This window comes from Rhinolophus sinicus, chromosome 4 (genome assembly GCF_057876585.1).
Source record: "Rhinolophus sinicus isolate RSI-liver-muscle chromosome 4, RSI-T2T, whole genome shotgun sequence".
Lineage (NCBI taxonomy): Eukaryota > Metazoa > Chordata > Mammalia > Chiroptera > Rhinolophidae > Rhinolophus > Rhinolophus sinicus.
The window spans coordinates 776,562-791,586 of record NC_142504.1 but is presented as its reverse complement, the minus strand read 5'-3'; the positions used below and the strand labels follow the sequence as shown (position 1 = coordinate 791,586).

Below are 15,025 nucleotides of genomic sequence, written 5' to 3'. Positions count from 1 at the left end.
CAGGGAAGTAGTCTGGTTAGCAAGAAATTATAGAAGGAGCTGCATGGATGGCTCTCATGAAGGCCACGTGATACCTGACACCACATTCCTTCCCTTGGGATTCAAAATGTCCAAATCCTCTCCAAGATTGAAATGTCCAAGGCCCCCAAATTTCATGTCTTCCCCTGGATTCTCCTGTGTTTGGCTGATAAGCTAGTCTTCTAATTTTGTTTGATTGGGCCTTTCTTTTCACATCAGATGGGTAATGTGGCCATGTCATAACAAGGTGTTTGAGGGTGATGAACACCCAATAGAGTGAACACCCAATCATCAGGCTTATGAACTACAAAGATAATCTTACTGGGTCTTTTTATGAAACAGGAGACGAGGTGATTAATACTCAGGGAAAGCTTCCTCTGAGTCAGGTTATATGCTTTATATGCTTTATCTCATTTATCAACTATAAAACAAAATTGACTGGGCTTTCTGTCACCAAACAGGATTTTCTCGGGGGAAAAAGAAAGTATTGCAATCCAGTACGAGTACCCACGGCGAGTCACACGAAGAAAAAAAGCAAAAAAGCAGTAAGTCCCTTTCACAGAGAGGAAGAGGACGGCGAGGGGAGGGTTGTGACAGCCGCAGAGCCCCATGGGGAACCGTTTTCCCTGTAGGTTCCCCTGACGACAGGTGGTGACAGCCCCTCCTCCCCCGTCCTCCTGATTCCGGTGCAGGTTACGGTCCTTGCCATTCATTTTCTCGTACGTAATTCTTATAACAGCCCAGGAGACAGGCACTATCATTCCCATTTAACAAATGAATAAACAGATTAACTCAACTGCCCAAGGTCACACAGCTGGTGCGGGATCGGGCCCAGGACGAGTGACTCTCCCCGGCAGAAAGCCGTGGTTTCCGCCTCTTTAACGCATCCCTGTTTCTCCATATACAGTAGGACGCAGGAAACACGTATCTTCTGAGTTAACATGTAAAGTGGCGGTCAGTGCCTGTAACAGGTCTCGGTGACAGCCAAGGCCTTCCCTGAGCGCCCCGTGCCCGTCTCAGTTCAGGCCTTTACCACTGTGCCCGAGGTTGTGATGACGACGACAATGACAGCGACGTTACCGTGTTTCCCAGGCACCGTGCAGTCTGCGAACCAGAGCTGAGGGCACACTTCCTGCGCACCCACCGTACTTTAGGCTCCATGCTACACACGACTCACGGTGACTACCCAGCAATCCCAGCGGGTTGCTTTTGTTTCATTTGAGGGCAGGAGACCCCAGCATCGCCCCCCTTGAATGCCTCCGTGTAAAAGTGACTGTGTGGAGGCATAGCTCGTGTACCGTAAATGCGCTTATTTAAAGCCCACACTTCGACGGGTTTGGGCACATCTGTAAGAGCCGAACCACCACCACACGCGGCGTGCCCGTCACCCCCACGGTCCCCGCGGCCTTCCCACTCCGCCCCGCTCCGCCGTGACGTCACTGCCCTGCGCCCCGCCGCCGCGGCGGGCGGTGCTTCCGGCCGCCAGGACGCGGTGGGCGTGGCGGGTGGCGTCACGCAGGCGCGCGCCGGAAGCGGACGCGGGCCGGGCGGAAGTGGCGGGGCGGAGCGCGGGGGCGATGGGGGGCGGCGGCGGCGGCCGGCTATGAGCGGCGGGAGCGCGTGAGCGGGCCGGCGGCGAGGCTGGGGGGCCCCGGAGAGCGAGCCGCAGGGCAGAGGGCGGGGACGCGAGCGCGGCGGGCAGCGGGCGGCGGCCAGGGCGCGGCGGCCGAGAAGATGGCGGACGGCGACAGCGGCAGCGAGCGCGGCGGCGGCGGCGGGCCCGGCGGCTTCCAGCCCGCGTCCCGCGGCGGCGGCGAGCAGGAGACGCAGGAGCTGGCCTCGAAGCGGCTGGACATCCAGAACAAGCGCTTCTACCTGGACGTGAAGCAGAACGCCAAGGGCCGCTTCCTCAAGATCGCCGAGGTGGGCGCGGGCGGCTCCAAGAGCCGCCTCACGCTGTCCATGGCCGTGGCCGCTGAGTTCCGCGACTACCTGGGCGACTTCATCGAGCACTACGCGCAGCTGGGCCCCAGCAGCCCCGAGCAGGTGGCGGCGGCGGCGGCCGAGGAGGGCGGCGGGCCGCGGCGCGCGCTCAAGAGCGAGTTCCTGGTGCGCGAGAACCGCAAGTACTACCTGGACCTCAAGGAGAACCAGCGCGGCCGCTTCCTGCGCATCCGCCAGACGGTGACGCGCGGCGGCGGCCCGGCGCCCGGCGGCCTGCAGAGCGGCCAGACCATCGCGCTGCCCGCGCAGGGCCTCATCGAGTTCCGCGACGCGCTGGCCAAGCTCATCGACGACTACGGCGGCGACGACGACGAGCTGGCGGGCGGCCCGGGAAGCGGCGCGGGGGGCCCCGGGGGCGGCCTGTACGGGGAGCTCCCGGAGGGCACTTCCATCACGGTGGACTCGAAGCGCTTCTTCTTCGACGTGGGTTGCAACAAGTACGGCGTGTTCCTGCGCGTGAGCGAGGTGAAGCCGTCCTACCGCAACGCCATCACCGTGCCCTTCAAGGCCTGGGGCAAGTTCGGGGGCGCCTTTTGCCGGTATGCGGATGAGATGAAGGAGATCCAGGAGCGGCAGAGGGATAAGCTTTATGAGCGACGCGGCGGAGACGAGTCTGAGGGTGAGGAGGGGGATGAGGATTGAGACTTGCCGCGTCCCCGACGGGCCCCCCACCCCACCTCCATCCCCCAGCCCCCCCAGCTGAACAGCTCCTCTTCCTGCTCATCCCCAGTGATTCACCTGCCGGGGAGCAGGGGAGGCCCCACGGGGAGAAAACAACGTTTAAAACAATGTAGTTGATGATGAGAAATAACCATAAGAGAACAGTCACGGACTATTAGAGAAAAGCAGGGAAGTTGCAAGGAACTGACAGCAACCTGCGGAGACAGGACACAGCGGCTCTCTTCCGCTGAGCAGTTAGTGTCAGCTTCTGTTGCTTCCCAGCCGAGGTTCCTAAACCCATCAGGAGCGCCCTGGCCGGGACAGGTTCTCGCACACCACACCGGGCCCCAAGGAACACCTCTGAGGTCCCCTTACCCCTTGATGACAGCTGAGTATGTGTTGCACTTGGGAACTTGGTGGAAAGATGTCATCAGACCTCACTGTTGCAGTGTCTATCCCTTCTCCTTTGAAATGAGCATTTTGGATCTAGATCTTCATGGAATTCTTGATGAGAGAGGCCTTTGCAGTTTCTGGTACTGAGGGTACAGGTTTCATGAAAAGGAATGCAACTTGAAATCATCAGGGACGGGGCAGAAGAGGAATTCAAGAAGTCACTGGGGAACACAGCAACAAATTGCATCTATTTTATTCAGAATGGTTTTGCACGCTACCTGGACCCTGGCCCATGTCTTGTCTTCACAGAATTGTTTTCCAGGCTGCAGATAGGTTCAGGTGTCAGTCCTTGAACTAGAATCTGTTACTAAAATATTTTAAAAGTTGGCAAAAATTCTTGAAAATTAAAAAGCAGTTTTACATTGGGGGTTGCTGAGCTAGGCACAAGGAAAAATCAGGCATAAAGCACAAGGAAAAAACTGTTTGAGTGGACTGGTTGCTGCTCACTAAAGTTCTTCCCATGATCTCTAAACAGGGAGATCATTACCAAGAACTAGCTTAGGTATGAATGACAGCCAGATCCCTGTGGCTCCGTGGTGTGAGCCAGTGAATTGTGGCTAATTCGGCTGTTTTGGCCACTGGTTGGCTGGATTTTAAACCATAAAACTTGAAAAAGGAACAGTGTGGCTACAAGCCTGAGCTTTAATGGAATATACATCCTCACAGAAAAGTTGGAAGTAACCAAAACTGAAGTCTTCCTCTATCTTCAGTTGAATCTGTGGATTTGTTCAGATACTAAAGATCCTCAGGTCCAGAATTCCAGCATCATTTATTCTTTTAAAATAAATTTTTAAGAACTTGATCCACTGTATCAGTACCTCACAATCAAAGTTGGCAGATGATGGATGCGCGATTCCAGCAACGTGCCCTTTGGAAGCTGAAATCCATCCGCATGGAGCCGGAGTGAACACGAATGTGCTGACTATCTCCTGGAAGCATTTTTATACCATCTTGAAATTTCAACAAACTGTCTTTTGCCGGGTTATCCAGCTGTCTTTCAAGAATAAAAGTTGGGGTTTTCAAGGATCGCCTCTTCTATATTTTAACTGGATTTTCAGTAGAAATGGTTTTTACTAATCAAGTTAATCCCACCCCATCGAAAGGTATTCATTCCTAGAAATGTCACAGACCTAGGTAACGTTCACTTTGAGTCGAATGGGAGCTAATGTTCTTTCCAAAGTTTCAGGTATGCTTTGTGCGACACCTTCTCAACCAGGAGGCAAGTAACCCACCTCCACAATCTTAGTATTTTTTTTTAACTGCATGACTGCCCTTTATTTGAGCTGCCTTTTAATTTATTGCATACCCTTTTTATTATCTTATTTTGGTATTATTCAATATATACAATCTTTTTGTATTTATTGGGAAATAAGTAATATACAAAAAGGTCGTTTTCATGCATTGTGGCTGAGAGGGAGGGAAATAATTGTGTATATAAAATTAGGTTTTTTTAAAAATTAGACTATGATTCAGAATACTGTTAATCTTAGATTTTTTTTTTTTTTAAGTGGAAGAGCCACAAACATCGGTGCCCTTTTCAGACTATTTCTCTACTCATCGTCCACAGTAGACTTTTTAAACAGATTTTTTTTTAAAGCTTTTCTTTTTTAAAAATTTTTCTCCGTTGCAAAGAATGTTTCCTAAATTGTATGGGAGCAATAGTATTTTCGATGTTTTAATGACATCCATATACTTGTACTGTATTTTGTACCACAAGGCAGCTGTTTTCAATAATGTCCTGCTGTATTTACCTATGTGTTGAGTGTTTATTTCTTTGCTGCGGAGAACAAAACCCTAAGTAGTTTTAGTAAAGGAGCTGAGAAACTAGCATTAGGTTTGCAGAAACTGTTTAAGTTTCAAACTCTGAGGCAGCAATGAGAATTAAGGTTGCAGCAGTTAGTTGGCTGCTATAACTTCTTCATTTTCAGACCATGTACAATTCCTGTGTAGACCAACTTGCTTTCTTGCTTCAGCGGTGGTCCTGTTGCTCAGCAGCAGTGAGCCGGTTCAGTTTTGCAAAGGTGCAGTACCTCTCCTTTTTAAGGGGTTGGTTTATTCTTTTTTCTTTTCTTTTTGTCTGGCTGAATTGCAGTAACTAGCCTTGCCTTTCTATTCTGTAGAAATGACAGGGTCTTCACAATCCTTACCAGTGGCTACTAAGCTATAATTAGCTGAATAGAAAGAATGTGGAAGTGGTCTGAGGCGTATAGAGTATATGCCAAGAACACTGCCATATATGGAATCAGCTTTGGTTACCAGAGAAGTTTTCTTAGTCATTAGACCATAGAACAGTAATATATCATATGTAAATCTTTAGATATCAATTGGAAAATCCTCCGAAAAAAGGAGCAAAGAATGCATAAGCTATGTGTTGGAAAAGTAATTTATATTAAAATTTTGACCTGCCTATGTAAGAGTCAGTGGTAAATAAATGTCATAGTGGTGGGTTTTAAGTCTTAACCAATCTCAGAGGTTTGTTTCTCCTGCAGGGGCGGTCGATGGCCTCTCTTCCCACTGCAGGAGGGCTGAGGACTGATGTAGCATTTCACTGATCCTCATTCCAGTCACTAGGGACAATAGAAGTCTGCAAAACACAGAGACTGCACTTCTGATGTGTTCTGTTAAACGAGGCGGTATTAACGGGACATCTTGGAGAATTCGGTCGTAAATATGGCTTATTAAAGGAAATGATTGTTGTTAAATCCAGGCAGAAAATGTAGTGTTTTCAACCACTGCTGTGAACAGTGATTTAGGGCTTGTATTTTGACCTTGGCAAACATCCCAGCTAATGACATATTCAAAATCGTCATATTCCTGAGAAGTAGGGAAGTAAAATTCTTCTCCAATAATTGGTGGAATGTTCCTTTCTCAAACTGCTGCAGTTACAGAAGTGAGAAGTCCAATTTTAGGAACAGAATTGAAAGAGCAAAACTCTGTGACGAGATCCCAGGTTCCCTCCTGGTTTCTATTGTCCCTACCTGTCATTCGAGTAGAATGGTAGTTCTAGTCAGCAGAGGAAGTTGTCAGTGCATATGCCGCACCGAACACAGTGTAAATCTGCATGGCACCAAAAATCAAAGCGAAAACCAAACCAAAACCCAGACACCCTATGTTACTGTGGGAGGCGTGTAGGTGGTACAATGACTGGAGCTGTGATAGTCACACGGCTGCTTGTCAGGTCACTTTCCATAATTATTTACCGCAAAATGATTGAGAGGCTTCCAGTGTGGGCAGCCATTAACCTCCTGTTTCCTTTGTTACCTCTTGATCACTTTGCAGTAAATTGCAGGTCTTTTAAGAGATTCAAGCTTCAGTTTTCTCAAATCAAAACAATTATTCTGTCTTACCTGAAAATGCAGGGTTGTGGGCAAGAGAGGCGGTTATAGTAGTGCCCTCATATTGAGTGGTCTGTAAACGGCTGCACACCTCAGGCGCTCAAGTTGCTGAGGACGCTTTGTTAAATGACCTTGACTGGCTATTTACAGGGGGTAGAATGATCTGCACAAGGTATTAAAAGGTGACAGTTCATTGCGTCTACCTTGTTCTTGAGGTGAACGAAATTAAGAAGCTTGAGTGTGTAAGCCATGCACATAAGTATTCTTCACTGTAGATTCTGTTTTCATTTGAACCCGATTATGATACTTTGTCCAGTGTACAACCGATCTCTCAGTAGATATTCATTTGCAAATAGTGTGGCCTTGATCGGGGAGAAAGGGGAGGAGAGAAGGGACTTTGTAAAAATGACTCGTTGCCGAGTCGTCTGCAGCACTCTTAGTGTCTAATGTGTCTCCTTATTGATTGGGGAAATGTAATGTTTGGATCCTGGAGTTAGTAATCCAATTGAGTTGTCTTCTATTTTTAGGAAGTATCAGAATTGCTCTGATAAGTACAAAGTTCACTGCTTTGGTGTTCAAGCTCAGGTTGTAGAATATATATAATGGTGTAAAAATCCCACCGTTAACTCTTAAAAAGCAGTTTTCATTTTAGTACACCCTGAGTCACGTGCATGAGGCTTGTTCAGAGAGCAGAGCCTCCCATCTTTTTTTGCTTCCCATTTTGTACTTCATTGAGAACATGTGGAGTGATCTTATGTTGTATGTTGTCATTTTAACCCTAACATTTTTCTCAAGATAAGCACTTTTTGATCATGAGAGACGTGGAATCTGTGTGACATGTATCGTGGTTCCTTGGGCCCCGTAGATAAGCTGCTTGTGAAGATTGTTCTGACTGGTAGGAAGAGTATGGCTCATTGCAAATTAGAAAGTTTGTACTATTGATCCAGAATGCATTTTGCTGGCTTCCAGTGGTTGGAGAGTGACAGTGCTGCATTCACAGTGTAGTTAGTTACTTTCCCTTGAGCCTTAAGGCAACTTTTTTTTTTTTTTTTTTTTTGTCAACAGTGCTGAAATTAGAGTCAATGGATGAGCTGACCAGTTGTCAAGGTTGGTTTTAGAGTCCTGTAAGCCAATTAGCTATCTTCCTGAACAGCCACTATTCCCATTGAATAAACTGGATAATGGGTGTGGGGCTGGGGCAGGTGGATGGGGGAGGGGGAGGGCATTGTAGAAAAGAACCACATTTACCTTAAAAACAGAAAATGTTGATGCCCCGTTTGAAATTCCAAACATCAGGTAGAAATGGCAGATTGTAACTTCATTTCCCATTTTTAATCTAGAAAAACAGTCATTAATTTTCAAGTGTCAGACCCGAGGAGTGTCGAGAGCTCACAGGAAAAGCCCCCTGAATGGTGCGTTCTCTTGATACAACTAGCTTTCCTATTTAGTTAAAGTCACCATTCCCAGTCCTCAGTCTTAAAACTTAGTTTCATTACCGATGGATTTAACAGACTCATTTCAACAAATGTGGTCCAATTGCCAGTACTGAAAATTAAATTTAGAAAATAATAAAATTGCATCGTGAAAACTTATTAAGTAATTTCCAACTGATATCCGTATGTCTATCCATGTAAGACCTTTATGAATGTATTTTATATTTCCTAATGAAATAGGGAATATGCCATCAGTGTAATCACCTTTATTGTTTTACTTCTCACTTGAAAATCTGACTCATGCCTCTTGAATTAGACATTCCAGTTGCGAGAGGTAACGCCCTGTGAAAACAACAGCAAATGCCATGTCGTAGTTTCACTGCTCAGTAGGACTTCTAGTAAAGGGAGGACAGAGCTTTATTTGAAGCCCAAATGTTACCATTTTTTTCTACAGGTGATTCTAACAAAAGGTTTGATAAAAGAGAGACTGTCGGTGTAGTTAACATGAGACTTTGGGTCTTGGAGCAAGTCTCACTTTGCCTGTATCATATGTAAAATCTCCCTTGACATGGAGAAGAGGGCTGGGCACATCTCTCGCGTGAAGACACGTGGATTGTTGGAAAGAAAGCGATAGACCCGTCCAAGTTCATTGTCCATGAGCATATTGCAAAAGACAGTCTGTCTTTTTTATCCTACCTTCAATAACTTCCACAGCTAAGTCTGTCAAGACAACTAAGTTAGACCATCTCTTCCTTCTTAGAGACAGACTCATCCCCAGTCTTACCCTGTCGCAGCAACAGGCTGGTTCACAAGTCTGTATATTTGGAAATTGCATGGCAAGTAGTATATTTTTTCCCTTTTAAAATTACTTTTTCAGGGACGTATAACCGCAGGGAGAGTCCAAAGAAAATTGATAAACAGGATTTTACGGTATCACTAAGTACATTTGTATGTAGGAATTTGGGAGTTTCCTTATAAACTGTTCAGATGTGAAGCATAAACCCTTTTCTCCCAGCCCACCTGTCACCTCTGTACAGAAGCTCTGGATTCCTAGAAGTTAATGGATGGGCCAGGCCAGAAACTGGTTTTAAATGAATGCAGAGCATACTCACAAAGTCAACAGTTTTGCATGTTATGGTGGCAGGCAAGCATATTTGAGTTTTTTCAACGATTATCAATATTTGGATAATTAAGATTATTAGTGGATTTGGACGTCTTTTTTCTAAAGTTCTTGAAAAGGTAATAGGGATTTATTCTTCCTTTTGCACCTTCATGCAGGTGTTTTTCCACGATCTTTTTTTAAAATCCATCCGTCTCCTGTGGTGTTTCCAGGTAACGCTTTCCATTCTGTAGGAACCTGCCCGCCAGCCACCTCCCAGGGCTTCCTCAGACTGAGGCTTCGCTCTAGGGTGGGGTGGATGTCCTCCCAGTGGAGAACCCATAGCTGTGATTTCAGTGATGTCAAGCAGATCTCTGTAGCAGGAGACAGTTTCCTGATGTATGTGGACAAGTAGAGTTGGGGCCGGAGGTTACTTGATGGCGGTTTTGCGTTGTCTCGGTCTGTAAATACCCACATACTTGTGTTGTAAACCAAGTGTGTCCTATATGTGAATTTGTAGGACTGATTTCTGCTTCAAGAGAAGCCGCACCTTTCATTTTATAAGGTCCCCTCCACCTGTAACCCTATAAATATTTGTAAATAGAACACTGAAATTTGTAGTGATAGGATCAGTTTGGGAATATCTGCTGAGAGACCAAAAAGTTCATTTTTTTAAGTACCTTGGTTAAAGAGTAAAGATTATTCCTCCTATTTTTAAAAGAAGAATGCACTTTAACAAACAGCTGCATGGGCAATTCAGACAAACCCATTCAGAATCACACTTCCTGGAGACTGTTGAAAGCAGAGTCTCGTGGGCTGTTGATCCCACTGCCTGGAGGTTGCAGCTCACGTTGGGTCAGTGTCCAGACACGCAGGGCTTCTTCAGAAGAGCAATGTGAATACGGCCAGAAGCTTCAGACAGGTCTCTTAAGTGGCGGTCCCGTATTTACCACTAACTAGCAAAACTGACAGAAAAACTCACAGAGAAAGTTTAAGAATCCTTACTGCTGGTGTGTACTCCTTACAATAGCAGACTTTTGCAAATGGAGTTTTACAGTCTATATTTAAAAATTGTATGTTTGTAACAAATAAAGTATGCGGAAAAGAGACCATCTTGTGCTGGTGTCTAATTTGAGGAATTATCTGGGGGTGGGGAGGGAAAGGCCACACACCATCTGCTGAGGCTCACGTGGGCCTGGAATTGGCTGACTTCCCACTGAAATGACTTCCAAGCCATTGCACGTTTCATCTGAACGATAGCCCGTTCTAGAACCTCTGGGTCCCCATAACCCTTTTCTAGTTAGTAAGCAGTCTGCGGAGTAAAAGCAGCAAGTGAGCTTCATGCTTTGGTTCACTTCCAGACAGGCCCCTTGTCGCTTTCCTTAGTTTCTTCCTATTCTACTGGCTTTTCGGCCTTATCATTTCGAGTGGGTGTGAAGAAACTTCCCTCATGGCTCATCATCATAACTGACTTCTTAGGGAGGAGTACGTTGGGCCAGTCTTACCCCAGTGTTATAGGAAAAATAAAGTGTCTGTAGATACCAGCCATGGTCCCCAGTCTTCATCTCAGAAGCCCCTTTACACTCAGTTTACTGAAGACCCCCCCCCCCAAGGAGCTTTTTATCTTTTGGGGTTATGTAATTGATACATATCCTATTAGAAATGAAACCATTTTAAAGATCAAAATAGGTATACATTCCATCCGCTATTGCCAGTGATGCTATCACATCATTTAGTGTCCGGAAAAACTAAAGTGAGAATTAACATGAACAGGGCAAATTACAATATTAAGGCTCCCTGAGAGTCTTGGGGTTCTCCAGGGGTCAGCCTCAGAACCACTGAACTAGACTGGGACGATTCATCACACCTTTCTAAAGATGAGGGATGGGCTGGAGATGAGATTACTCATCCAGTTGTGCCTGTGTTTTCTCTCCATTAGAGGTTCTCGCTATGAAATAATTACTCCCACCCCCACACTGACTCTCCCGTGACTGCCCACTCTGGCCATCTGGCGGGATTTTCAGTGCTGCCTCAGAAGCACCTGGAGAGCCTGGACTAGGCCGCCCAGGCACTGCCCAGGCCAATGGGGTCAGAATCATGGACACAGTGTTGTGTGTGTTTCACCTTGTTAAGCTGCCCCGTGTGAATCAGGGATGAGAGCCTGTGGGGTCTTGTGTGTACCATGTTTCCCCAAAAATAAGACCTAGCCGGACAATCAGATTTAATGTATCTTTGGGAGCAAAAATTAATATAAGACCGGGTCTTATTTTACTATAAGATCGGGTCTTTACAATATAATGTAATATATAATATAATATATAATGTAATACTGTAAGACTGGGTCTTACATTAATTTTTGCTCCAAAAGACGCATTAGAGCTGATTGTCCAGCCCGGTCTTATTTTTGGGGAAACGGGGTAAGGCAGAGAGAGACAGGAAGGGCTGGGAATCTGCTAGAGGAAAACAAGCAGGACGACGGGGACCCCTTGAACAGGTGGCAGCACGTGGCCTTTGCCCCCTGGCTGCATTCCTGCAGTTCCTTCAGCACCACTTAAACCCCAAAAAGAATCGGCGGCATCGCGTGCAAGTGCCGTCCCAGGGCTTTGCTCACACAGCCACCCCAGTTACTGAGCGGGTCCCGCTGGCCTGCGTGGAGCCTGAGAAGCTGCATTTCTAGCAAGTTCCAGATGCGGCTGCTGCTGGTGGTCGAGAACCCACTTGGAGCCTTGCTGCAGAAATCACAAAAGATCTGGGGACGTTAGCCCACTTGTCGCCAACTGCGCTCACCCGATGCATTGGTCCTGCCAAATTTTTCAGCTGGATGTGAAGTTGTCACTGCGCATGAAGTTCTGGGTGCAGCAGCCACACCTCAAGGAATTGGAGTATGACTTCAGAGTTTGAATATTTTGTGAGTGATATTCTATCCCCGACTCTGTCGTAAACTAATGGTGTGACTCCGGGCAAGTGTCTTTAACAGGAAAAAATCCGTAAGGTCCTACAACAGTGTGGTTTCCTGGAGAAGCCACGGGGCCTGAGGGAGGTGAGAGCCACCTGGTGGTGAGCACTGAAATCTTTGGAATAACTGTGTGCCTGCTGGTCATTTGTGAATTCATTCATTCAATTATGGGGTAGCTATGTGCCAGGCGTTGCACTCGGTGTGGAAGATATGGCCTGTGGTCCAAATGGAACTGACAATTTAGTGGGTCGAGAGAATAGGAGAAAGCTTTCCACGATAACTAGGAGGAACTATGGTCCATTGGACAGAGGTATATTTGAGGTTAAAATGTTCTAGTTCATGTGAACCTGGGTCTCCAGGTGTAGGATGGGCTGCAGCTCAAACTTGCTAGACATACCTCCTTCCTCAGTAAAAGCAATCTCTAGTCCTAAGAAGCCACTTCCCCAGACCCCAGGGAGGAAGTGAGCCCAGCGCAGGTGGGAGAATCCGCTCAGAGCCCTGGTGTGTTCTTTCCGTTCTCCCTCTGGCATCACTCATCACACGTTAGGGCCTGGGAGGGGTGAGGTTCCACCGCTGGGCTGTGTACCCCGAGCTTTTGCAGCTGGTGGGCACGAGCGCTGAGCTCTGGCCAGGTCCAGTAGGTGTTCCTTTTCCCCGCCCACGATTCCCTCAAGAGAGGCGACAAACAGGTTTCTCTTGGAACCTGAGTAAACCAGTCTCCAGAGCTAATAAGCAGACCTCAATCCAAGCAACAGAATTGGTTGGCAACTTTGTTCCTGACCCAGGCCTTCTCCTCAGGAGAGAGGGCACTGTTGAAACTCTAAGATATAACTTCTCTTTGACTTTTGTGATACAGTGTAGACCTCTCAGCGGGCCCAATTCAGGTCTCCAGACTAGCTAGTGGCAAGAGTGAGCACACATCTAAACCTGCTCTCGCACCTGCTGCACCATACTGCCACGGAGAGAATAGCACTCCGATGCTAGGAGCCTGAGATGACACGTGACAGCGCCATGGGTACCCCGCAAAACTTAGCATTAGTTCTGATGCTTTCTGCAGAAAGGCCGCCAGACGTAGAAACTGGAGGACACACTCATCAGTGTTCTCAGGATATGGTATCTGAGACCAAAATTAAAATAGATCCCTGAAGTTAAAAAAAAAAAAGAAAGAAAGAAACATGCTGATTTGGTACATCTGTATCAGTGACCAAGACATTAGATGCTATGGTCTTCTATCAGAGTGAATAGCCTGGGACCCAGCCAGCACCCTCTGCATGTTAAAATCATGTTTCCCCTGCCAGAGCACAAATGGTTCAAAGTCGCAGTGCAGGAGGGGACTAGAACCAGGCAGGACTCAATATGAAATCAGTGACATGGAGCCATGTGGACCTGAAAATCATCCCTTTTATGCTATTTTATATTTTCCCCATCCTGGTGTCAATCAAGAAACAGCCAAGTTAATAAATAGGAATGAGATGTGGTCCATTTAATCAACTGGAGATCAGGATTCCCAAGGGTCATTTACACAACGGAGGTTGGAAGCGCAGACTGAGACCTATGGGTACAGGACTGGCCCAGACAAACCATCACACAGGCTCTCCCTCTTCTCACTTTCAGGGCTACCAGGAAGTCCTCCAAGGACCCCTAGACTCCCACCCTCAAAATTGTCCTGTCCTTTGCCTCATTTATTCAGTACCTCTCATAATTGGTGGGCATCGTTTTTGGCAGTTACAGTCTCCAAACTTTCTTATTATAAAAATGCACACTCAAATTCCAACAAATGTGAACAGTAGAGAATCACCGTAAGAAAAATGAATGTGCTCTTTCTCCAAACCCACTCCCTCAAGGTAAGCACTGCTGAACACTCTAGCATGCAGCCTTTTCAAACCTTTTGATAATTTAAAAAATCTCGACAGTGTTATGTGACTCTCACATTAAGGTATGTACTGATGTACTATATTGGGAAAAATTTGTATTAGCTTAATAAGTTAAACGACAGGGAAGTCATGTTAGGTATGTTGATGGCTATTTCCTTTGGTATTTTCTAATGTACATATCTTATTACTAACTGTGCCACAAAGCCAACCACTGTTATGCCAAAATTAAATTGAGAAGTAATTTAATTCTTCATTATTTTAGGTTCCATTCAATCAGGCAAATTCATCTTTAGTCATAAAATAGAAACTTGGGGGCCTCTGGAGTTCAGAGAAAACGTCTTTTTTTCATGAGTTCTGATGAATGGAGCCTTCACTGGTTACACGTCACAAGTCTGTTCTACTCTGTGTATTTCCCTTTTAGGTAAACAACATGCATTTAAAATTAGTCACTAAATGAAGTGATACTCTGAGGAGAATTCATTCAACTGGGTACAGGGATCCAGGTACCCTTAGCTTTTGTGTTATGAAACTATTGTTCAGTTTAGGAATAAGAAAATTTGTTGTTGTTTTTTATGTTATATGACCTACAGTGAGTTCTTTTTGTGTAAAAACAAAAGTCCTGATCCTATCCACATCTAGCTGCTTCTGACCTTGAAGCTGTGGCTTAGAATTCAGAGAAAGGCTTCATGAATATATAGTGTGTCCCATGCAATGCATAGTTCAGAACATAAAGGCAGGGTCCCCACCTCTAGGATAAGTAATATAAAAAGAGAAAATGTGTTCGGTTTTCAGGGAAGAATGGCAGAAAATAGTCTTCTGAGGGAGGGAAAGCTGTTGTCAGCAATGTGGAATGTTCTAGTCCAGCAGCTGCCAATTTTCTGGCAGGGAAAACCCAGCTGGCGATATTGCTCAGGCAAGTGAGTCATCAGCACAGCTCCTCATCTGACCCACACCTTTTCTAGTGGGGACTGCGAGTCTCTTTTGGATACAAATGCTGAGCTCTCCCAGACCTTTGTCAGCTCAGTTTCTCTTTTGTGGACAAGACTTAGGACAGGAACAAGTTTCCGGAGACTCTTGGGGTTTCCATTGCAGCATTTCTACACTGTGACTACCCCTCAGCCTTCAAAGGCCACACTCTGAAGGAGTACTTCATGTTATTTCCTGTCAGTCCGTTTTCTATGTGAATGAATGAA

General features: G+C 46.2%; 1 protein-coding gene and 1 non-coding gene across 2 annotated transcripts; one reads left to right on the top strand and one right to left on the bottom strand.

The window, feature by feature from the left end:
* Nucleotides 1–231: 231 nt before the first annotated feature.
* Nucleotides 232–332, bottom strand: LOC141567031 (small nucleolar RNA U13). The gene has a single exon (XR_012489431.1). It is a non-coding gene; the product is annotated as a small nucleolar RNA U13 (small nucleolar RNA).
* A 1,283-nt stretch (nucleotides 333–1,615) lies between these two features.
* PURB (purine rich element binding protein B) lies at nucleotides 1,616–10,111 on the top strand. Its single transcript, XM_019731561.3, has one exon. The coding sequence runs from the start codon at nucleotides 1,753–1,755 to the stop codon at nucleotides 2,662–2,664; it is 912 nt and encodes a 303-aa protein (XP_019587120.2). The 5' UTR covers nucleotides 1,616–1,752; the 3' UTR covers nucleotides 2,665–10,111.
* The last annotated feature ends 4,914 nt before the right edge of the window (nucleotides 10,112–15,025 follow it).